The sequence below is a fragment of the Coturnix japonica genome, chromosome 9 (genome assembly GCF_054131305.1).
Source record: "Coturnix japonica strain WE chromosome 9, WE-NBRP24, whole genome shotgun sequence".
In the NCBI taxonomy this organism is placed as follows: Eukaryota; Metazoa; Chordata; class Aves; order Galliformes; family Phasianidae; genus Coturnix; species Coturnix japonica.
Window position 1 is genome coordinate 5,592,533 of NC_140671.1, and position 23,673 is coordinate 5,616,205.

Sequence of the window (23,673 nt, forward strand, 5' to 3'; positions counted from 1 at the left end):
ATTCCCTGCATGTCACAATACAAGTGAGATATTTGCCAGTATGAAAAGCACAAACCTTTTATTGACTTATCATTGAAGTAGTCTTCCAGTGCCGGGCTCCCCTGTGTGTCAAATAAACTCTGATTTACAGTAGAAACAGTTAAAATCTCTTCAGTTGACATTTCCATCAGTTCATCTTCACCGTCCAGACTCGACAAACCAATGAGATCACTGCTGTTAAATAGGCTGGCTCGGATTTTCTCTATTTTAGCTCTTGACCGTATCTGTACAAATCATGAAATTGGTTAGATTAATTTATATTGCTTTACAGTAACTTGGATACTAAGCTATCTCTCCTCCCCGTATGGATAATCAGTATTGCATCCCTCCTACTGTTCCTTCTGCATTAGTCATTTGGTAACACAATTCAGGCTCCACCCCATATAGCATCCCTTGTATGAAAATCTGCCAACTCCAGCCATCACGCTGTGAGTTCATCGTGCACTGCTCTGAAACAGCTGCTGCTTTTCTTAGCCTGGAGACAGCCCTTAGAAATACAAGAGACAAAGCCGTCAGTTTCACATAATTAACCTGTCATTATTTGCAACTCTGTTGCCTTTGCTTCAACTCTCCATTTAGGAAAATAACTACAATAACTACAAGCCTTGGAGTCTCAGCTACACGAAACTGGGAACAGGAACAATAGTTTCCTTCTATTCCAACAACAGCTGTCATGCACCGTTATCAGAGCGGCTACAGACTTGGAGTTGCTGAACATGCTGACAGATTTCCATACACGTTTGATGGTTTGTTTTAGCACTGGTGTCTTCTTGTCAGTTAATAACTTCAGAATAGCAATTGAAGCTTTTCCCTTTGAATAAGCTGACTTTCTTCTAAAAGGTATAAACCCAGACTATGTAAGAACTTCCCTCTCAATTCACAAGCTATCAAAATGGCAGCACTTCAGCAAGCTTCTGGTAAGCCTGCAGCTGGCAGTTAGTGCAACAGAGAAGGCTCTTGTGCAGAGCTGAAAACCTGCAGAGATCTGGCATCAGTGATTACATACCTACAATGCTTTAAAATTAATTTTGAATCAGGCATCAGCAAACATCTGTAATCTCATCTGTAATCTCTTCTAAAGCAACTTGTACAGAGATACGTGGAAGGTTTAATATACATGAAAATGTAGCCATTAAACATTAAAGAATTGCCTTGTGGGTCAAAACCATCTCAAAATTAATCTCCAGCAGCAGCTGGCAATGAGTCTCTGAAGAAAGTTACATGAGAGAGCAAATGAACAGATATTTGCCTTTACAAATTCTCTCCAGAAACTGGTGGTTTAAAGGCATTCAAAGATGAAGGCTGCAGACAACTGTGCTTAATATTTGAATTAAAAAGAAACAAAAACCTTGACCAAAGAAGTGCCCCTTCCTGACTGAAAGCTATTACCTCCACCACAGCAAAACCTTTGATTGGCCGTGACAGAAGCTGCTGGTTGTCCAGAGATGTGACTGTGTACATCGACCCCACATCAGACACTGACGCTGTTTCTACATTGTCCAGCGGCTCCCCAAGGCTGCCAAGGCTCCCAAGGCTCCCAGTACTGCAGTGCGACAGATCCAAGCTCTCCTGGCTGGAGACGTGTGGCTCTAGCAGCCCTGGTGGGATGGCCAGTTCCAGCCCAGCCTGGTACTGATCAACTGAGATGTCACTGACAGTCCGGGAGATACCCTGTGAGCTGCACAGGGAAGCCTGGCTCGTTGATGCAGACGCACTGACACTCATAGCAGGTGTGACACTGCTAGAGCTGCTGATGTCCAGACTGTCTGCACTACTCGAAACAGTCGGCTTTTCCAGCTCAGTTCTGCATTCTCCTCCTTCCGCTTTGTCCTTGATTTTTTTGGGATCCTCTTCCTGCAGAGGGATGTAGATTTCATCCTTGAAGACTCCACCATGCGCATTGCACGCCTTCCTGATGGCATTTCTGACAGTGCTCTCTTCCAAGTGAGTCGGTATTCCAGAAATGACGAGCAAACGGCTGTGAGCTGTGGGTCCCACTAATGCCTGACATGCATCTGCTACAGCATCGTTTGTCACACCCAACCCTTGCGGATCCTTTTTTGTCAGATGTCTGAGAATGATAAGCAGAGTCAGTGCTCTATGAAACCATAACATATCCTCAGGCTTGCTTCCTCCTATACTGAGGATTGCAGCATCCGTTTCAGCCGCTCTGGATGAAGATCGTTTGCCTGAAGACGATGTCTTTTCTCGCTTCATTTTGACTTTTTTCCTCTTTGACAGCAAGCTTGGACTCTGTGGCGTCTGTCCTGGAGAAGATGAAGATGAGGAAGAAGAGTCGCTAAGATTTGGTGCACTCGTTGAAGATATCACATTAGCTGCTACGCTCATATTGATAGGTAGCGTTACTTCTGCCACAGCAAGGCAAACTTCCATCAGAGCATGAAAGTATGTTGAAAATCTTCCTTGGTCAGCAGCTCCAACACCGGAACCACCACACGCATTTCCAGACACCCAGTTTTGTGTTTCTTCATCATAAAGCTTGTGGAGTTCTGACTGCAGGGCCATAAGCATAGCTAGACAGGGATTCAGCTGAAGGGCGATAGAAGATGACAATCCTGCAGGATTTTTTTTCTGCTCCAGACTGTGAATTTTGCGAAGCAATTCGGCCAGAAGATGAAATATCAATTCCTTCACAGACGCTGCCATGTCAGTTGTCCACAGAAAGCTCCCTGTGTGTGAAAGGCAAGGCACTGGAGTCAGCACTGGTTCATTATTTGTACCTTTACTACGTGAGTTGCAACAGCAACACTGAAAAAGCAAACAACTACAAGTTGCTCCAAAGGATGCACGCAAGCAGAGAAAACCAGGAAGACCACTTCAAGACATGCATGTAAGTGGTTTTTTTTTTTGTGTGGGTATGAGGAAAATTTTAATATAATGAAAAAGCTCAGAAATCTCATCATTTTTCTTTCATTTCTTCTCTTTCAAACCTTCAGGCTGAACCAGCACGTCATTTAGGCTCATCGCTAAGTAAAAACAACATATTCTCACCTAAAAATTCCACTACTTGCAGAAGAACTGAAGGAGGAATAGTATCCAGTTCATCTTCTGATTTCCCATCCACATCTTCCAGTTTCCAAGTTAACAGCTGCTCTGTGAATGCCATTGCCAGGGGGAACTCAAGGGGAAGAGAATGCAAGACCAGCACAGCTCCAGGAGGAGGAGACACTCCTAAGCAAACAGGTCAGAGAAAACACATATCACGACTCCGTGCCACTTATGACAGTATATAGTATATAGTAAATTTTATTGCTTTTTACCTAGTTTGATGTGCACTTTGTCTGTAGGAGTGATCACTGACGGGTACTGATTGGTTGTTGGGGGAGGTGTTAGGCCTGTGTTGGTTGGAGAGGCGTCTCGAGGGTAACACACTGCTTCAATCAGGTTTAGCTGGCCATTCCTCTTAACTTTGTGCCCAAGCCCGTACACAAGCACCCGAGCCCATGGAGCTTTATACAGGGAAGAACTAAGAAAAGAAAAAGAGCAATGTGGCTGCAATATAATTAGCTACTAAAAAAATCTCAACTCAGTGACAGCATGATTAAACTTGCAATATTTACCCCGAACACTCAGAAAATGAGTCTCTGAGAAAAGAAAAACCTGCAAAATAAGCACCTGCATCCTCAGGATTCACAGAGACTCAAGAGCACAGACAGCAAAGTCTTTTGTCTTTGTCACTCTCAGACCCTCAATGACTGACTTACTCTTTGCGGAATCCAGACTGGCTTTCTTTACAGGACACAATTACAAACGCAGCCCCAGGAAAATTAACATCCATGTTGACTTTGGATTCCGAAATTGGGAATTCCTCAGCAGGAAACTGTTCTGGTGCAGTCTGTAATGCAACATTTCGTGATGAAAGCCCCCAGGCATCAGCAAACCACCTCCCTCCTATTTTTCAAGTAAAATATATCACACTACAGGTAATGATGTAGGGTGAAGCTCTTCATTTGAATGTGATCTGCTGTATTGCTACTGCTTATGCTTCCTGTATCCCCAGCACAACCAAAACAGCAGTATAACCCAGCAAGAGAAACAACTCAGTGTGACAGATAATATTAATGAGAGTCGTAATTCTGCAATTACAAATGTTAGAACCACCTACAAACCAAAGGTTTCTTATACAGAGGGCATGCCCTGAGAATAATACTGCTCTCAAGACATTGCTAAATATTTTACCTGCAAAAAAGAGCAGATCTGTTTAGTGAGGTCTAATAGGCTCTCCTCTCCTTGATGCAGTGTCCGAGTGATGGCAACAGTAAGCCACTCTCTGATGGCTTGTGAATTGCCCTGGTAGAAGAGGTCTGTGGCAGCGCAGTTCTGGGCATGGATGCAGTGCTGCAGTGACTGGGCCAAAAGAATGGAACTTGAACTGATTGTTCCATCTGTAATAAGCAAAACAGAACAAATTTGGAGATAAAATTTTTGTGCAAACATTTTATGCAGCCTGTGAAATAGGCAATGGAAAAAGAAGTTCTTAAATACTTGAACATTACAAGCTGTTACTTTCATTCCTGAGCAAGTGCAATCCTCTTCCCAAGGGTCAGCAGTAGAAAGAATCCTTCCAAGACCAAACCTGCTTCCTAACATAGTTGGTTCCAGATGGGATAGCCCTCTAAATGCCAGCTGTATTCTGCATCTGCCTTAAAGCCACCCTTAGGGAGGCCTGTCAGACATCTGCTGAGCTGTCAGAGTTCACAGCTGCTTTGTTTTGTTCCACATGTGAAAACAGACCATCTTCATTTACTGCATAAATACAGCGAAGACAAATGATCAGCTTTCTTCCATACTCAATCTAGATGAGGTGAAGGCAGCTTTATCTGTCCTCAAGCTGTCCCCATATACAGACAAGACAGCTTCCGAGTGGCTTTGAGTGAGTATCAAGCCAAAATCTCATGGTTGTCACTCTGAAGCTAATAAAAAATATATATATCAAAATGCAGTGCACAAAGGAGTGGGCAATTCACCCAAATCCCAGTCTGGAAGTTGCATATATTAGCACAATCTGAATTAGAACTACTTTTCAACTAAAAAAAAAAAAAAAAAACAAAAGGGAAAAAGAAAAGCTTGTTAACTTATTCTCAAAGCCATGCAAAGTAATGCTGTACTCTGCAAAAGGCTCTGTTATAACGCAGCATCTGTTAGAGGTAGCCAAGTTTCAGAGTCATGAAGGAAGGAGTTAAGTGCACTCTCCAATGGCAGCTATTTACTTTCTATTATTAATAGCCTATGCTTAGCATTTTCTCTTTCTTCCTTATGCCTCAGCCACATTACATTTCTCTTTGCATGCAGAAGAGCTTTGTCACAATAATCGCCTTTATTAACACTCACTTGAATTAGCCCAAGATCCTTTTCCATGATTCAGCACATACATTCTCTAATCAGATCTGTGATTCCAGTAGGAAAAGGACAAACCACTTTGTGAAATGAAGAATAGTTGAGTTTTGAGAACTGTGAGACCCAACTGGCATTTAGTTTCCTTACAGGTATCCCATACAGATATTTCCCAAACCCCTCCACCCCACTCCCCTCAACAGAGGGCCAATGGCAACAAAGGGACAGAAGCACTGAACAGAATCTCAGGAGAATCTCTGAATTTCCTCAATCACACATAAATTCAATCATTAGCAAGAGTTTAACTTCAGTATCATATCATTAAAGGTAATTACATCAAAGAGTCCATTGAAACATCTGTTCAAATACTATAATTAACAATTACTAAGTGCCAAACTCTTCAGATTTCTTTTGGCCACAGAAAACTACCATACCAAAGAAACTGCTGTAATAAAAATCAGTGTTTACCAGGAAGAGGTGGTGCAAGAAGTTGGTTGGATAACAACTGCAGGTGCTCCAGAGTGATATCGCGGATAGCAGGGATATGGAACAGACGGGTAAACATATGTGGAGATTTGGGGGCAAAGATATTGAGGAGAGCCATGCGGCAATACAGCTTGGCCAGTGCAGCTTCACTTCTCAAAAGCTCTCTAGAGAACACAAACATCAAAACATTTGATTGCTTCAACATCCTTAACACACAAGTCATATCCAGTAAGCTGCCTCTGAATCCAAATGCAGCCTATTCTCATTAATGGTTGGAGTACATCCAAATCTATCTCAGTCAGCACTCCTAATTCTGGTACCAAATTAAGGCTTTTGAATTAGAAGTTCCATAAAGCAAGTCCAGAATTCTTGAGCCCAGGTTGTGTAAAACCAACTGCATGTTACTGATGTTTAAAAAACACGATCATTGAGGTCCTTTACCACTTCGTGCCTTTAAAACCTTAGGGAGAAAAATACTTATAAAAAATACCAAGAATCCCAACTGCTTTAAGAGATGAGATCCTGTCCTCACAGACATCAGACAAAACACTTTGTGAGTTTAAGTGCGTCTTTCCTCTCAAAACCCACACGTAGTAATGTTGTAGATTAGAAAACTTCTGTATTATCTGACTCTATTGTGTTTCTATTTATTTTACCTGTGAATTTGGATATTGGTATTGTCCAGGGTAACCAATCCATTTGTTGCAGTCCTCCTATAACCAGCAGGTGGCCTTTCTAACATGTCAATAGGATACCAGTATCTTACCAGAACTCCCTCACTTCTGAGGTAGGTTTCTACTTGTACCAATTCATTCACCTGCAACAACAAAAACACCACTGTAAAACACAGAAACAACGTGCTTTTTTTTTTTCCTCTTCAAAAAAGAGCACCAAAACAGTATTGTAAGCACTTCAATACACTTAATCACAGACGTGTAAGTGCTGACATGTTCAATACCCTTCCCATGCATCTTTACTCACTGAATCAACATCCAGGACAACACCATGAAGACCAAAGGTCTTCAGCATTCCCCGAATCGCAAACTTGGGTAAAGCTGTTCCAACAGCACTGCTGGTAACGTTGTTACTGTCAGGAGAGCGAGTCACAACTGTGAGACCTGGGCAGAAAATAACACAGGGCTCAGCATCTTCCTGAGACTCACAAATTACACAGGACACCCCCGGCACCAGAGCCCCTTGGCTTCTTATTGCTTCATTTACTCTCCTGCTGAATTTACCTTTTCGTACTTTATCGATTGTAAACTTGTTTGCTTCATCTTTGATATCCTCAATGGTAGGAAGGTAGAGGTCTCTTGGGATGCCACCGTTTTCCTCATACAGGAATTCTACAGTTTGCCGTGCTATATCAACCATTCCTGGCAGATAGAAAGGAATGCTGGTTAATCTCCCCATCCGCTTGAAATAAATACTCTCGATGGGCTAAGAATTACTGTTCTCATTAACATCATAGGTAGATGAGATATCTAATTACTTGGACAATTCTTTCAGTACATGCAATGGATGAGGGGCAGAGCTTTCCTGGTCAGAGCTCTGGCTCCTCACTTTGCTCCTGCTGTGACTTCCCCACAGTTATGCCATATTGGCAGAACTGTTTTCACTTACAAATTTTCTCCTACTAAAATTCTTTTAAAGTTTTGCATGTAGATAATTCCTTCCCAAGCCGTTATTCCAAAGTATTTCCATATCCATATACAACTTCAGGGCAGTACAACAGATTCTTCCACAGTTTCTAAAACTATTTTCCTTGTTCAAAATAATCAATTCAGGTTAAAAGGTTAACAAGATTAAAATCATAACCTCAAAACAAAGGTAAAAAGGTTAAGCAGGTTAAAATCAAAACAAATTCTAAGCTCTTGGCAAAAACAGCAAGTGAAAACATTTAGTTTCCAACCCTAAATACAGTAAGACAAACAAAACACAGATGTTATGATGTGCAGTAACGGTGAAGATAAAAACAACTGCATGGAATGAAACACAGCCGTACCTAACTGTAAGGCTCCTTTAATTTGATCCAGCCCAGATTTCCTCTCAGCCTCATTACGGAATCTTCTTCTAATTGTAGGGAAAACTTTTGTTTCCCAGGCTTTAACCAGCAGGGCATAGTGGTCCTCCTGCAAAGAAGAGGAACATTTAGAGTAACAAGAAGGAAGAAAAGTTACTAACATCAAGTCTACTTTCCCTAAGAAAGCAGAAAAAATGGCTTCATAGCAAGAAACTGAAGAATCTGATTTACAAGATCCATATTTAGACTCCAAGCGATAGCAAGCAGTGCTTGCCACGTTGCTCACCCTGGGAATATCATCATCGTCATCATCATCACTTTCATCATCTGCAATTGGAGGGGGATGAGGATCAGGCCCTGATGTGATGAAGTTCTCATAGCTCAGTTCCATTTTATAGTGACAAGACGTGTCACTGTCGTATTCTGCAAAACACATACAAAAATCTTGAGACCACAACATGCCAGCAGGCACACAGAACTGCTCAGTGAGGTTTTGAGATATATGGCATCTGTAGAAAGGAAGACCAATCTAAGTTATTACTTTTAATGGCCTTGCCTTAAAGGAAATACGCACACATTTGCCGATAATTACCGTGCTGCTTTACCTAAATAGGCAGCATCTACAAAATGCAGTCAGAATGTGCTTCAGTCCCTATTTAATTGATTGCAATTTTCCTGTCAGAGCTTTTTAAAAGAACGTTAACTATCACTTTACGTTGTTGAGCCGTAGCAACAGCAGCAATCCTACAGGGCGGTCCGTGGGTCCCAGGATCAGAAGCTATGCTGGTGCCAGCATCATTGTCGCTATCAGAAGCCATAGCAAATGGCAACGCCTCAAAGTTGGCACTTATTTCTTCAGCTAGGTCGATACACAGATCAGCAGCATTCCTGTGAGCTTGGCCTTCAGCATAGGCAAATTGGCGGGATCCAAAATTAGCACGGACTTTCGTGTTCTGGAACAGAGTACAGATAAAGAATTCAGATGACCTGTGGGTTTTCGAGGTTCTCCTCTTTACCATACAGCTCTCCCAGCATTACAGGCTATAAAACTGCACGCAGCTGGGAAAGTATTAAGCTGTCGACCACAAACTTTGAACTTCCTTTTTTTTTCCCCACCTCTCCCTAGACTGAAGTCATGCATACTTAGCTAGTACACTCTGTGGCAAGGTCACTACTGGGAAAGAGTAATAATAAAAGGGCTGTTAGCACAGAGCAATGCAGCGCCATCAAGCTAGCTGCACGTTTAATGTTCTTAGGGGAGGAAGTTCCAAACTGTAACAACACAAAAATGCACACTGGGAAGAAAATGAGACCTCAAAGTAGTACAATAAAGATAAAAACCATCACTCTACTGCTTTATAGTTAGAAATATTACGTAGAATGGGTTGAGCTGGCTTTACCTAATACTTGTGAAAGGGTATTATACTTTCAGCATTTTGGGCCTTACCTCAACTTGATTATCAAAACGATACATATATCAAACAAGATACTTATGTTAAGAACTTGCCTTCTTCTGTATGTGAACAATTGGCCACATTCCACCAGAGACATCTTCCAGGTACGGCCCAAGTCGCTGCCCGCAATAAGTAAAATAAACTCTGCCTTTAGCAGGCTGCCCTGGTGGGGGTGGAGTTCCTTCTGCTCTTTCCCATCCAATTCCAGCTACGTCACCTATCATCATCAAAAGAACAGCATGGATTTCTCTCTTTCCTCATCTACAGTTTCCCTTACATTTAAGGAATGTTTTTCATATACCAGTTAAACTCATTAGCTGTGCTCTTACATACCAGGAGAAAGAGTCACGTCCAGTCGAACACTCTTCCACTGTAATAAGCTGGAGCCATTGTAATGCACTGCTCGCCCATTGCTAAGAATTAACACAAGAAGAAGTAGTAAATGAAGAGGAGCTCAGAAACGATTACAACTCGACAGCAACCAAAGTCTACACAGCTACAGTACAGGCAAAGTTTTAAACGTATCTGCTGCCTGTCACAGTGAGATTCTGACACTGCCTCTAAGGAGCACATAAGTGTAGTGAGCAAGAACGATTTTTGAGGTGCATCTCCAACATACTTATGAAAAAGGCAGGTGCCCACTGGGTTTGTCCAAGCTCCATCCCGTTTTTCTGCCTCTGTAGCAAATCCAAATGAAACTATTGGACCAGTGTCATCATCTGTATCTCCATAGGAAACTATTTCAATTTCCCAGTAGAACGACGGTGCCTAGAAATAAGGAAAAAAGTTATTTTACAAGCTAGAGGTAAAAAGAAAAATGTTACTTTTCATGTATTACTAAATATTAAATAAAAGAAGCTGTTGTATGGCTGTGAATTCTTACCTGCACAGGAACTGGAGAAGTGGCATAAATGAATGTGCCCCGAGGAAGTCCCCCACCTGCACTTGGATCAGCCAGAAAGGTCACAGCAGCAAGGTGTGATGAAAACATGCATGCTCGTACCGGGGGAAACACTCTTGATGGGCTCCAAGTGATTTCTTTGGGCTGTAGACAGGAACAGATTACTCCAATTGCCATTGAAGTCATCCATTAATACATTCTTTTATGAAAGGCACATAAATACAGCACATACAACTACTGTAACTACAGTCACAAGACACCATGTCCCAGTACACGAACGCATATGGAATAAAGCATTTCTAATAATCCAACCAGCTTGGCTCCAACACCACAGGCAGAGCTCCTGCGCTCCCTCACTCATCTGTGAGGGGCGGACTGTCCAGCTCTGCTTCTGTGCTCACCTGTCTTCTGTCTGCCTGGAGTGGAGGAGGTGGGGGTCGAGCACAGTCACGATACAACATCCTTAATCTTTCACACTGCATTTCTACAACAGTGAGCCTCTCTCCTGTAACAAGAAACCACGCCAAGTCATGAGGTTCCAAGCAGATCTACTTACTATGAATCCAACAACTCTTTTTTAATATAACTGTAATAGAAACAAATATGCCATTTACATTTTAAGGTATGTAATCATCTGCTCGGCTCCCACCCCAACATCCTCTGCCTCAACCACTTCTCTACTAAGAGGCTCTGACATGTTCCTAAACTTGCCCTTGAACTAGGACTTGTGCTGGGCTCACTGCTTATCCTCAAACGAAAGGGAAGGAAATCAAAAGCTAAACAGGGAACGTAGGTAACCACTGTGAAAAGCAGAAAGGTGACCACAAATGGGAAACACAATGATAATATCAAATACAGAGCAACTTATAACAGAGCCAAGAGCAGTGAAGTCTCAGGGTGTACCAGAAAGCTAATCCAAGCATTTGTGTCTTCTGACACAGTGTCATCATACTTGAACTTCATACCAACATCTGAATGGTTTAGTCTGATTATTAGCTCATACATTACTTCTACAACAGCTCTACAACTATGACAAGACATACAGTACTGCGGTAGCTTTCGTAAACTAAGAAGCTAGAAGACAAAACATTGAAAAGATTACAGAAGTTGTTGAAGTCTCTGAACTGAATGTGGTTACAAAGCTGCAAGGACGTGCTGTGTACCTACCAGGGCTGCATTCCTGTGCTACCAAATTAAGAACCTCTACAGCAGCTGGGCACTGTTGAATGAATTCTTCACAGAATGAACTGTCTTCTAACAGCTGAGCCATCACCAGGCATGCTCTTTAATGGAAAAACAGTATGTTTTATGTGTTACAAAACCATCCACTGAGTTAATCACTGTCTTTACCTCTATTTAACTCTGGACTACTTTTAAAAGACAGAATGTTTATTCTATTTCTTTGCCTTTTTAGCTATCCACTGGAACTTTCACAGCGATGACCTCCCCCCTCCCCTCCTAGTGTACAGCTGAAGGAAAGTATTTGCTCAGTGCACTGCCAGTATTAACAGGGGCACTTCATTTCTGGTACTATTAACAATGTCCAAGCACTACATGTAATTAAGGAAGCAAACAGGAATTTTTGCATTGCCCCTTGCTGTAATGTCAATACCATTAGAAGAAGAAATACAAGAACCCACGCAATTCACTTGAACTTTTCTTTACATGGCATCAAAACAGGCTGGAGTGCAGCACAGAAACAACAGCTCACCTGGTTCTTATTTCAGCAAGGAGCCGGACCACTGCCATTACTGGAGTTGAGCCATCTCCTGTTGCAGGAAGTGAGGTGTGAATAGATAGACTTCCCTCCTGAGGAAGCAACATGGACTGGACTGCCTGTACTACCTTCTCAGTAATGGACAGTTTATGAAGAGGCAATGCCTGATGGTGGGGGGGCACGGTAAAAAGTTAAATTCAAGTAGTTAGTTTCTATGAAACGAGGGCGTTTTATTACCTGGAGTTAATTCTCATTTTGTACTATCACAAAACCAGCACCAAACCCCAGCCAACAAAGGAAAAGAAACCCCACCGCAGTATGCAAAGGAACATCTTCAAGCACCAAAAAATGAACATTCACATTACTTCAAGGAGAACTTAAATACAGACATTGTTACAAGACGTTTAAAATGCGGCAAAACTTCAGCATAACGGCTTTAATCAAAGATGAAACAGACTTTTCACGTGCTTCAGATTAATTGCCTGTATTCTGAAGAATTTTTCTGTGAAGAAAAACCACAACAGATATCATACTTAATACTACGTTAATGAGCTACCGTACCTCAGATCTTGGGACACAGAGCCTAGATAACGGAATAGTTAAAGTGTCTGATGCTTGTGAGGTCTTTCTACTGTCTATAGTGGCAGGTGGGAATTTGACCGTTGCTATACCTTCTTGTTCATTAATAGATGCCACAACTCCAATGCTTCCTGCTATTCCTTTACCTAAAACCTACAACCAAAGAAGACAGGCATAAATTTCAGGTTTCACAAACACAAAACATCAAGTGTTCAACACGTCACAGACTCAACACGCAACTGCAGCCTCCACAAGTGTTACTGAAACAGCCTCACATTTTCACGCTGCTTTGCAGCTATGCCAAAGCAGTCAAAGCATGGTCAAAAAGCATCAACTGTCATCTAACGGTACAAGGTGTGAAAGGCAGCAGATTACCTGAACTTCAGAACCGATTTTAATTGTCTCCTTAAAGCCGCCCAGAGCACAAAGAGCAGCTACTGCCTGTCGAGCAATTCTTTGAAGCTTAGCAAGCTTCCTTCCACTGCTACTTCCATTCTCCAAAATACTCTCTGCATATTTCCCAAGTTGCGGAATGTACATCAGAGCCCGAGACAGAACCTGGAGACAGAGGCAGAAATACCAGATAATGACTTCAAAGCAGAATTCAAACAAAACCCAACACCCCAAGCCTCCAGCCCACACAGTCTCAGATGAATTATTTCTGTTCTCAAAGCGAATTATGTAACTCCAAAATTCTAAACCCTCTGAAGTGTGAATACCATCAAAGCCAGCTTGATTCCCTAATATCTTGCAGAATCACAGAGATATACATACAAATTCAGCAAAAAGTTTTTGCTGGAGGATTCAGCCTAAGCAATAGATTAGGTGTTACTGCTTTTGGAGGAACAGAAAAGCAACGTGCTGTGTACTTTCCAACCAACACTTGAGACCTTCAGAGGTCACAGCCAAAAGGACTGAACAGCAAAGGTAGAATGACTGCCCAGCAAAAGCAAGGTAACCAGACCTATGCAAACACTTCTTTACCAGAGCTGCTGGTGCCGACAAGTAACAATATATTCTTCGCAACTGGATAATTTTATACTATATATCTGACATCTTAGGTGGGATAGACAGACGACTGGAAAGGGAAGCCGCCAAGCAACCACACATCCTTCTTAAAAGTGTTACAAGTGGTACATTGGAAGGGAGTAGCTCAGGAAAACATCATTAAATCCTCTTGACTACTAAATACGTTTCATTACAATTTCATAACTGATCTTCTGTTCACTTACTTTCTCAGCAGTTGTTGTCCATATTTGAGCTGCATTTGATTCTGGTGCCATCAACAAGCTATGCAGCAAAGCAATAACTTCTGCTGCCATGCTGTTTGCAACATGACCACTGATGAATGGCCTTACAGGGTCAGTCCTTCACACAGCAAAGGGAACAACATGCAAAACAAGAGAAGGAAAGAACCTTTAGCTGTCAGAGCAATATGCAGTAGAAAGGCAGGAAGCTTATCAATGTCCAAGAGATTTTCTAGAGCACTACAAGAACTGATCTATAGAAAAGTAGAACACCTACTAAGTATAGAACTGAAGTGACCTACCTGGCAAGCTCAGAATTTCTCTCTCTGCAAATAGACGTCTGTGCAGTTTTCTTTTTGTCCCCAGTGGACATCCCACTGGTTGCTTCTGGATTGACAGTTTCTATGGGTGGCCCAACACTAACTATCAGACCAGACTGAGCCCACTTAGTTGCCTTGCGAAGAGCTGCAGAAGCTTCTTCTGTGATAACTTCACAGCAGCCACTCTGAAAATAGTTGTGAGAAGAGAAATACTAACGTTAGCCCTATTTCATTATTCTATATTGGTGTTTCACTCTCCTCCCTCTGCATAAAGGTACTGCGAACACATCAAAACATCCTTCTGCGTGTATAATACCAGTCATGAGAGTGTTTAACTTATCTACAAAGATTAGAGACCAACGTGGATTGAGTGCTTTTAGAAATTCTAGTCTTAGCTTAACACACATTCCTCTTTGCTGACCGAAAAAAAGCCTAAAAAAAAAGCAAACAAAACCAAAATTTAACATCATCCAAAACAAAGAACTCCAACTGATCACCAGTTCAATAATTCTCCATTTCTTTTCTTACTTTAGTCATGTCACGATCCATTTTCACCACCTTCTCCATGTTGGCTCCAGTTCCCAGTCGGAATGGGCGACCTTCTGAGCTACTGTTAGAGTGAAAATGGAACACATTAACTTTACTTGCTTTGGTGGAAAAAAGCATCTGAACTATACAGACTAATTTAACCAATTATGCTTATCCTCAAATGATTCTAAATCATTATGTAACAGAACTGCTCAACAGTAACAGAAATACTTGATAATTAAGGATTGTCAGGAAATACAACATACTGGGAAGACATCTTGCTTTCCCACCCTGTCCTATATGTCTAGACACATTCTTCTACATCTGTAAAGCTTAAGGACTTAAGAAAAAAAAGGAATTGATTGTTAATTCCAGATGAATGAATGAAGATTACCTCAGTAATGGCTGAAGCACTTCATGAGATGACTGGTCTTCCCGTTTATGGATGAAAATAGAAAGTTTGCCATCCACTGCCTCGCTTTCTTCTCCAGGGTCTTTATCACCTTTTATAGAATTCTTAGGGCTGCTTTTTGCTAAAGCAGTATCTGGTTCAGATGCAGTTGGAGAAAGAACCGTCTGGCATCCTTGAAGTGATAAGGAATAAACAAATAAGTAAGGAGGGAGACAGTATGAGAGTCATCAACAAACTTTCTTGGCCCCAAAACTAATGCTGAAAATTCCTAAGATCCATCTAAAATGTTACTGTGACACAAGGGAGTGTGACAGAAATACCCCCATCTTTGAACCCCAACGTATCACGTTCCTTTTCCTACTCAAGCCTCCCACCAGACTTGCTTAGCAATCTCTCAGATTAGCATGACACCAAAAGTTGGTGGTACCTGGTACTACATAATCTGCCAGCTTCGCTAAGAGCAGAGATGCAATCTTGGAGGCTGGGTCACTGGGATCATCTTGCTCACTGTTCAGGGAGGGCACAGAGTAACTCCAAGGTGGCAGTTCTACATTTCCACAGTCTTCAACACTCATGAGAGGCAGAGCAGCACGGCACAACTGAAGGATTATAAGAACCAGCTTTGGAGAGGGACGCTGATCCAAGAGAAGTGACAGGAGTTTGGACACACAGGCTGGCTGGCTCAGGATGGCTTTACCTATGTGACTCCTGAAAATGGGGAAAAAAAGAGCTGCTGTTAAAAAAGAATACTTGATTAGGATCTTGAAATAAAACAAATTTAATAAAAGACAGTTAAAAAAATCCATCTGAAAAGACTACAATCTTAACTCTTGATAGCACTGTTTAGAAACTACGTCCAAATAAGACTGAGTTCATACAGTGTTTGGAAGTTACCTGACCTTTGTTATGTCAAAATCAGCTAGAGGAAAAGAACACCCACCTGCTTTCACACATAGAAAAAAAATGATTCCACAAACAAAGGCCTAATACCTTGACAGGTCATTAAGAAGGCTGAGGACATCTTGAAGTGCATCATTCCCTGCGGCTTGATTACCACAACATTCTGTGGCTCTTGCAAGGTGATTGGTAAGAAGGCTGGAGACCTGACGAGCCAGACCAGAGTGAACAGCTTCTGTTGAACCACCTTTAACAGCAACGCAAAAACACAAAGTTATAAACAACAAAAACAAATGTACAGAACTACAAGTTCCTTCCCTGTACATTGAATACAGTAACACGTTTTTGTTTGGCTTACAGCACACTTAGACATAAACCATTACACCCAAACAAATGAGAACACTAAAGAGCCCTCAGACTGCAGAAGTAACAAAAAACACACCACAAAAGCCCAGGGAACACCAACAAGAAAAGCAACTTATTTTGTATCCTTTGTATAAGGAACACAAATGCCGTTAGGTCAGCAGTGAGAGAACACTATCTTTTAAAGCCACATTTACACCACTTCTCACACTCGTACTTCTGTTGTGTGCTTTACTGTGCAGTTGGCAGCATTCCTACCTTCTTCTTTCTCCCATTCAACACAGCGATTGGCCAACACCTGAAAGGCAGCCCAAGCCATGGTGGCCACCTTCTGCTTCTTGGTCTGTTTTTCATTTGAACTGGATTCTGTCTGGCTGCTTAAGCTGCAGAGCCTGTCCATAAGCTGTACCAGGCCACTCCGTACCAAACACTTCTCTTCACTCCTGCATCAGGAGAGAAATTCAGATTTTACCAAAGTAACGTTCCAGTTAATGTCAACAGATCCAAAAAGAACCAAGAACTTGCTGCTGACTCAGCAATTATTTTGCAGACGGTTTTATTTCTTCCTTGCCCTCAACAGATAAAATCCCGAGAAAACCTCTGAGAAAACAGAACATTCTCAGATACTTTTTTTTTAATAAGGAGGAACATATTTATACTATATAACATTTCCCCTTAAGGCAAAAATCTAATAAGGACAAGTGCAGATCCTTTCCTTCCCTTTCTGTTTGAAATATTTCATACCTTGTGTAAGGTATTGTGCATAACAGGCCAATGCTATTTGCACAAGCAATGGGGTAACGGGCACACAGTGAGACCACGGACGTCATAGTCTCCCCAAAAGCTTCCTGGACTTGTTCCACCATCCCGCCACACGTCAGCTCTTCAATTCTGTTGGTGGTAAGACATTTGAAATAATGGTTTTCTAAGTTGAATAAAACAAGCTTCCAAGCACAGCTTTACAGAAGTTATGCTATATTATGAATTACCCAAGGAATGTTTAGAAATGGACTGCAAATCTTTATTTTTTTAAACGAGATATATGTAAACAACATATTATGGGAGTTTTACCTGAAATATGACTGAAGTCAGATTACAAACAAAACACCTGGAAACATTTACCAAATTTAGATGAAATTTAGTATTAGTATTAGCTACATCTACTAACAGTATCTAATTAAAGTGAATTTAGCATCAGTCAAGATAATATCCTATACCTGTAGGCATCATCTCAGCATGAAATGAAACAAAATCTGCTGCCAGATAAAAGCACATAGGAAGTCTCTGCCTTGTCATCCTACAAAGCCCAGTACAAGAAGGTGTTACAAGCTTAGTTCTGCAAACCTGATCTCTCAACTTTGAGATGCTTCTCACAGCTTGTCTGCTGCTATTTATTTGTCTGCAATTTGCTATTTTCTAAAGAGGCCAAAATATTATTTTCAGAGCTACAAACCAACCTTGGTCCTCCCTGAAGTACCATGGTCACAGGGCCCACGAGGTGTGTCACCCCACCAACCCGAACAGCCGCAGTCAGCAGCTCTCTCATGTGCACCAAGGCTTGCTTCCTCGTGTTCCCACGCCGCCACCTCGTCTGAGCAGCGAGCAGAAAACTGCTGCTGGATACCTATGACATTGGTTTGTTAATGAGACACAAGCAAGGCACCTCTCCTCACCACAAGAGTTTGAATTCAAGAATATGATGACAATTTAGCAGATTTAAAAGGTCATACCGCTTGGTCAGGGTTAGTTCCAATGAAAGCAAAGAGCTGCCCCAGTAAGACACTGTATGTAGGTTTATCTCTGCTGTCCTCAATGGTCAGTGATTGCAGAAGAGTGAAGGAGCTACTTCTGTGGCTGGTAACGTGGCGCCGCCTACGAGAACACACAGTCATTAGATGTGAGAGCAGAGTTAACACCATTTTAAATAAGCAAAGTGATATGCTTGAAAAGCTTATAATGTTTTTAACAACACAAGCCATGCTATCACAAAGCAGCTTAGTTGAATAAAGCCTTATTTACCTTTGACTTGATCGAGCAAACTCAATATCTTCATTACCGATCATTTCTAAGTCAGATGGTGCTGACATACTGCGAAGGAAGACGGGCTGGCGCACCGCATGAGATATCACTTTTGTTTCAGATGCAGACTTACAGGCTGCAATATTACATAATATGAAAGCACGTTACTCCTGGTGTAGTAGGTTATTCACAAACTGCTTTTGAAAATCATTATAGCAACAACAAAGAACACAAAAGCTCAACCTAATTTCATGCAGAAGAGCTTATTTAGTTTGAAAAAGTAAACACAGTTCAGTTTTGAGGGAAAAGGAGAAGAAGAATAAATTATATCTTTGAGACAGAGGAAAATAAGAAACAAAGTGCAATACTGGTAGCGAGAGATTTACCTGGAGTCTCTGCAGGGGTTCCAGATATACTCCTTGTGATACCAGACTGTGCCGCAATAGTGACATGCAGCAACAGCTCTGCCCTGTTCATCAAGCTTTTAACTAATGCCTTTGTTTTTGCTAAGGGATGATAAGTCCTCTGTATCAGTGAATTCACCTCCTGAAAGAACTTCTCTCTGTGATTATGATAAAGGAAAACAGGATTACATTGTAATGCCTTCTGAAACACCACAAGGAAAAATATATTAAAGACAGTGGCACAATATTATTTATGCCTACAAAGCAGGGAAAACGAATAAATAGACAACTTGTTAGAAAAGTATTCACAGCTGTAGATACTAATGTTAATATATTTAGACAGGATTTGCATTTGGAAGTTCATTCAAATGCTTCTGTTTCCATAGATTGCTTTCTCCCCTTAAGCTTCCAAGCCTTTCAACAAGTTCAGTAATTGTTTTGAAAACATTGAATAATGTTGTGAAAAAGCAGCCAATAAGTGTCAGAGGGTAGACTGAGATTTGAAGGCCAACTTCATTAAGTATTTTATGCACAAATGCAACTTCAGTGCCGCGCGCTTTCTTACAGAACTCACAGGAACTCTGCAACTACTTAAAATGGTGCTCAGCACCCAACTTACTAACCTTAGTGCCAGGACCACATTCTCAAGATCACTTCCATCAAAAGAAACTTCTTTCATAGAGCACAGAAGTTCCAGTTCTTTCATCTTGCTCTAATCAAAGTGAAAGAAAAGGATGAATGTGTATTGAAAGAGCAGTTTGAAGCATGAACACACACAGCAGCAACAACACTTTACCTCATTGAAGTGATAATCATAGAAGAAGGGAACATTGTTCTCCAGCTTCCCATGCATGGCGTCATCGACCTCACTCTGCCATTTCTGTTCCAGCTCAGCCACACTCTAAAGAAACAAATAATACTGCAGAGGCCTATTCTTAAGGAATATAAGAGCGCTATAAAAAGTACCTTCTGCATTTTTAAGTTTCTAAAATGCTCCTAATACATCTTTATTCCCAAATAAACAAAAAATCCCTTTTATTTATATAATTTTGTACCTGTAATTGTCTCTCCATGGCATTTAGCTTCTTAAAAGTCTCTCCCATAATCTTACAAAGTAAATCATATTCTTCAGCATGTTCTTCCTGATACTGGAAGTTTATCAGGGACTGAAGTGCATCGACCAAATTCAAATGTTTAATCACACATGAAACTACCATCTCTTCCATTACTTCGGGCTGAATCACTTCCCTACGGTTGGAGGTAAAGCCAAGCTGATTAAGCAAGAATAACAGACAAACCTGGACAACTCACATTTACGGCTTGCTAGACACTGCATTCACAGACAGGCATTTACAGCATATCAGATGCACACCACCAAGCTGACAGGCAGGCAGTCTTGTTTGTGTTTTTTTTTAACTACTTACTTTGGTACCAAAAACCAAGTTAGAAAAATAAAGCAATAACTACTTACTTTATGCTGGGTCTAAATTGAGGCCGAGCACGTCCAGAAATTTCCCTGAGTTTGATCATGATTCCTGGAGGCAGCCTGATCCTAGGCAGGTCAAAATAGTGTCCAATGGGAGGCACTAGCACATCAGAAGGATAAGTAAATTCTCTGTCCTCATCTATAGTAAGAGGCAGTGGAGAAGGACTTGGTGTAAGGGCTGGAGATATGACACCATTAGCTTCCACCTGCCATTGGCACCTGAAAACATAAACAAGAAAAGGATGTGGGTTCTGTTTTTTTTTCCCCTCCTTAAACTCTCCCTCCTCATTCAGAAAGAAGCAGTAGAGGAAAACACAAAGTCTTCAACACAGCTTTATTCCATAACACTGTAGATGTGGCTTATATCAAACATGTCCCAGTTCTCCTCTCCTTACTGTAAATAAAATCTCTATTCTATGGAATATTTCCTCAGTTTTGAGCAATGCAGAACCACTGAACAAACTGCACCACACCTTAAACACAGGACTTGAGCACAACTACAAAATCTTCCTTCAGAAAACACAACATCAGATACAATTTGTGCTTGTTTACCTTTGTAATAGTTTAGATCTTAGAAGCTCTTGGCAGGTTTCTTCATCTTTGGTAATTTCTGGTCCATTGTATAAGATCCGAAGCATGGAACAGGCTAACACAGAAAGGCCAAGTGCCAGGTCAACTAAGAAGGGCAGACCTCCCGACACGTCCTCTGAAGACTCCTGCAATAGGAACAGTGAGGAGTTGCACCAGTCAACCACCAAGTCCTTCCCCAGCATATTTCAAAATAGTATATCTTATGGAGAGATATACTGAAAAAAATGCTTTAATGATTAAAAGCAATATATTAAAATAACTCAAAACAATAAACAAGAAACAGCAAAGTTGGTTTTGGTTCAGCCAGTCCTTGGCCTGACTCTCTCTCATCATAGACCTCATCCTAACCCCTCAGTAGCAGGATTCAAGTTCCCCCCACTCTTCTTTATAACCACTATCATTACAACCATCTCTGTACAGAAGTTCTTATCTATAAGCAGCAATGGATGTTAACGTGACTTCATCCAAGCCAGTGCCAATGACACGAGCCATAAATCTGGCAATAACTGTCTCAGTAAAACATTAAGCACACTACAAACCATGCCAAAGGGCACCTCTAGTTAAGGATACTAAAACTTTGATCCTATAGACTTAAACACGTGTCCAAAATAAGTAAGCTATTACTGTTCTAAATTTTAAAATATAACCTCAGTTTTTCAATACATTCCTATTGGATCTAAGGTACGGAACAGAAGATACATTTAAGCTGAACCTGTCATGTTTGAGTACCTGTGCTCGAACAGTGCAAGCAAAGCCCCACATAGCTTTGTCTGGAGTGTTGTGCTCACGACCACTCCTCATTTCAAAGGAGAAGGTGACTGTATCTCCTTCCACCTTAAATTTTGAAGGGGAGGAGGAAGGAAAAAAAAAAAGAACAAGTGAGATTTAATTAAGAATCGAAGCAAACAAACAGGCTTTTCATAAAAGTGGCTTATTTTACTGATTAATGTTTTTAATGACCATTATTTAAGTATTCCTTTTATCTCCAATTGCATACTCTGAGTTAAAAAAAATATATATTTCCTTTCTGTAAGAGCATCTTTTAGTGGACAATTAGATTTTTGCTGCTGGCTAAGCATAGGAAAGCTACAAAGAAAAGCTGCTGGAGAATCACAAGAAGAATTTATTGGGTCAGTTCGTGTTACGCAGCCCCATTTTTCATCAGAATGCTTTCTTCATTTGTCTGCAATAATCATGCAAGGTGGGAAAACAGCCAAGCTCTTCAAGGAGGAGAATGTCAGGACATCAGGAGAAGGTTTTGCTACAAGAATATCACGAAGGATCAAGGTCTGAGAATTCACTGGAATCCCATTATTATGAACAACTGTCTGAGGTCGCCTTCCAGATCATTACTTCTTGTTCTTTTGGCAACCCTCAGTTTTAGCATGGGACAACATAGGAGCACAAATGTGTGTGAAAAGAACCAACAAATGGCATACGATATGAGGGAATGTATTACAGAACTCTCGAAATACTGAAGTTCTGACAAGCGTGAGGCATTTTTTTTTTTGTTAATCTCTTACTGCAAAAAGTATCCGACATAACTTTAAAACCCAACACGAATGGTTGGAAAGTTGCTACGTTTGCCACTTGTTAAAGGTGACCCACAAACCTAAAAAACAAACACTGGGAAAATAACAGTTCTAAGAAAACATGCACTGCCTCAGCCTGGGCCAGAACTCATCCTACAAAGACATACTTGTGAGAACAGCAGCGTGGCATCAGAGGTTGCAGAACTGGAAGACACCTCTAATGAATCCCAATAAGATGCAGTAAGTAAAACAGGCTCAGAGAGAAGCATCACACACAACAGACGGACAGGTTTACAGATATGTCCTTGGAAATAGCAGCCCACTTAAGAAGAGCTCTGATCATGGAAAATCGTAACACTTAAAAGCTTAGACTTCATCGCTATAAGGGTTAAAACAGACTCAACGTGATTTCCAAAGAGGATTTTTCTATGTGGAATATTGTGGGATTGTAATACTGTACCTTTACTAAGTCTTTCGGCCAACCAGTTCCTAAGACACTACGGCTGCCATATCCCAGTGTATTGCCTCCATACTCAGCAACCTTCCTACTGTTTGTGTTAGGACCAGCATAGATCACCAACTTCAAAACATAAAATACACTGTTAGACTGTAAGAGAAAAACAAGAAAATCTAATAATAATAATAATACTTAGCACTTACACCGCGCTTCATATTTTCAAAGCGCGTTATCTACATTAACAAATCCTCACAACAGCCTTGTGAGGGGAGTTGGCAAGTATTATTATCCCCATTTTACAGATGGGGAAACTGAGGCAGGGAGGAAGTTCAGTGACTTGTCCCCAAGGTCACACTGCAAGTCAGCAGCACAACCAGGAGAAATCTGAACCTCCAATCCTCGTGCTGAGCCAACTAGAACATACTGCATCTCTAAAAACAGAGGGATTGATCCTGCTCCCACTGAAGCTGGTATTTCATCAGCCGCTTCACTGGGAACATGATGAGGCCCAAAGTTTTCTGGAGGAACTTAACCCATCATGAGTGACAGCGATGAGTGTCAGCATTGCAGGATACTGATCTGCAGTACTGAGAAATACGTGGCAACAATTAGAGCTGCACAAGTATCTCTCTGACTACTTAAGGAAAAAAATAAGTGCTATCAATTCCTGTCTTGAATTAATATAATTGTCTTCAATTTCATGTAAACAAGCCATTTACCACTAAAAAAGTAACTATTCCAGTTCTGTCCAGTTTAAGCTACCTGTACTGATCTACAAAGTAGGCAGCTGGTTTCAACTTTAATAAGAAAAACTGAACAAAACAAGAATAAAGCAACACACTGAGAATCTGAGCACGTTTGTG

General features: G+C 41.2%; 1 protein-coding gene and 1 long non-coding RNA gene across 9 annotated transcripts in view; one reads left to right on the forward strand and one right to left on the reverse strand.

Moving 5' to 3' along the window:
• HECTD4 (HECT domain E3 ubiquitin protein ligase 4) overlaps positions 1-23,673 on the reverse strand; it is a 60,904-nt gene that overhangs the window by 10,816 nt on the left and 26,415 nt on the right. For 3 of the 8 annotated variants that reach the window (XM_085555803.1, XM_015877754.3, XM_015877753.3), the window contains exons 22-62: positions 22,814-22,933; positions 21,551-21,655; positions 20,783-20,946; positions 20,216-20,449; positions 19,800-19,992; positions 19,541-19,645; positions 19,368-19,456; positions 18,727-18,902; positions 18,341-18,476; positions 18,052-18,193; positions 17,779-17,945; positions 17,066-17,212; positions 16,580-16,764; positions 16,052-16,205; positions 15,489-15,769; positions 15,044-15,233; positions 14,650-14,731; positions 14,104-14,306; positions 13,787-13,922; positions 12,930-13,112; positions 12,537-12,707; positions 11,970-12,139; positions 11,426-11,541; positions 10,660-10,763; positions 10,241-10,402; positions 9,977-10,125; positions 9,691-9,770; positions 9,411-9,574; positions 8,619-8,856; positions 8,190-8,326; positions 7,886-8,012; positions 7,119-7,256; positions 6,862-6,998; positions 6,537-6,697; positions 5,863-6,044; positions 4,240-4,445; positions 3,765-3,895; positions 3,321-3,526; positions 3,052-3,231; positions 1,429-2,729; positions 56-263 (exon numbers count right to left, since the gene is read on the reverse strand). In XM_085555803.1, the coding sequence (XP_085411929.1) occupies positions 56-263; positions 1,429-2,729; positions 3,052-3,231; positions 3,321-3,526; positions 3,765-3,895; positions 4,240-4,445; positions 5,863-6,044; positions 6,537-6,697; positions 6,862-6,998; positions 7,119-7,256; positions 7,886-8,012; positions 8,190-8,326; positions 8,619-8,856; positions 9,411-9,574; positions 9,691-9,770; positions 9,977-10,125; positions 10,241-10,402; positions 10,660-10,763; positions 11,426-11,541; positions 11,970-12,139; positions 12,537-12,707; positions 12,930-13,112; positions 13,787-13,922; positions 14,104-14,306; positions 14,650-14,731; positions 15,044-15,233; positions 15,489-15,769; positions 16,052-16,205; positions 16,580-16,764; positions 17,066-17,212; positions 17,779-17,945; positions 18,052-18,193; positions 18,341-18,476; positions 18,727-18,902; positions 19,368-19,456; positions 19,541-19,645; positions 19,800-19,992; positions 20,216-20,449; positions 20,783-20,946; positions 21,551-21,655; positions 22,814-22,933 (7,660 nt within the window). Of the gene's footprint in view, positions 1-55; positions 264-1,428; positions 2,730-3,051; positions 3,232-3,320; positions 3,527-3,764; positions 3,896-4,239; positions 4,446-5,391; positions 5,478-5,862; positions 6,045-6,536; positions 6,698-6,861; positions 6,999-7,118; positions 7,257-7,885; positions 8,013-8,189; positions 8,327-8,618; positions 8,857-9,410; positions 9,575-9,690; positions 9,771-9,976; positions 10,126-10,240; positions 10,403-10,659; positions 10,764-11,425; positions 11,542-11,969; positions 12,140-12,536; positions 12,708-12,929; positions 13,113-13,786; positions 13,923-14,103; positions 14,307-14,649; positions 14,732-15,043; positions 15,234-15,488; positions 15,770-16,051; positions 16,206-16,579; positions 16,765-17,065; positions 17,213-17,778; positions 17,946-18,051; positions 18,194-18,340; positions 18,477-18,726; positions 18,903-19,367; positions 19,457-19,540; positions 19,646-19,799; positions 19,993-20,215; positions 20,450-20,782; positions 20,947-21,550; positions 21,656-22,813; positions 22,961-23,673 lie in introns of those variants that run through there. The other 5 variants (XM_015877752.3, XM_015877751.3, XM_015877750.3 and 2 more) reach the window with 3 other exon arrangements.
• On the forward strand, positions 2,728-3,901 carry LOC146759655 (uncharacterized). The gene is made up of 2 exons (XR_014949128.1): positions 2,728-2,890; positions 2,997-3,901. It is a non-coding gene; the product is annotated as an uncharacterized LOC146759655 (long non-coding RNA).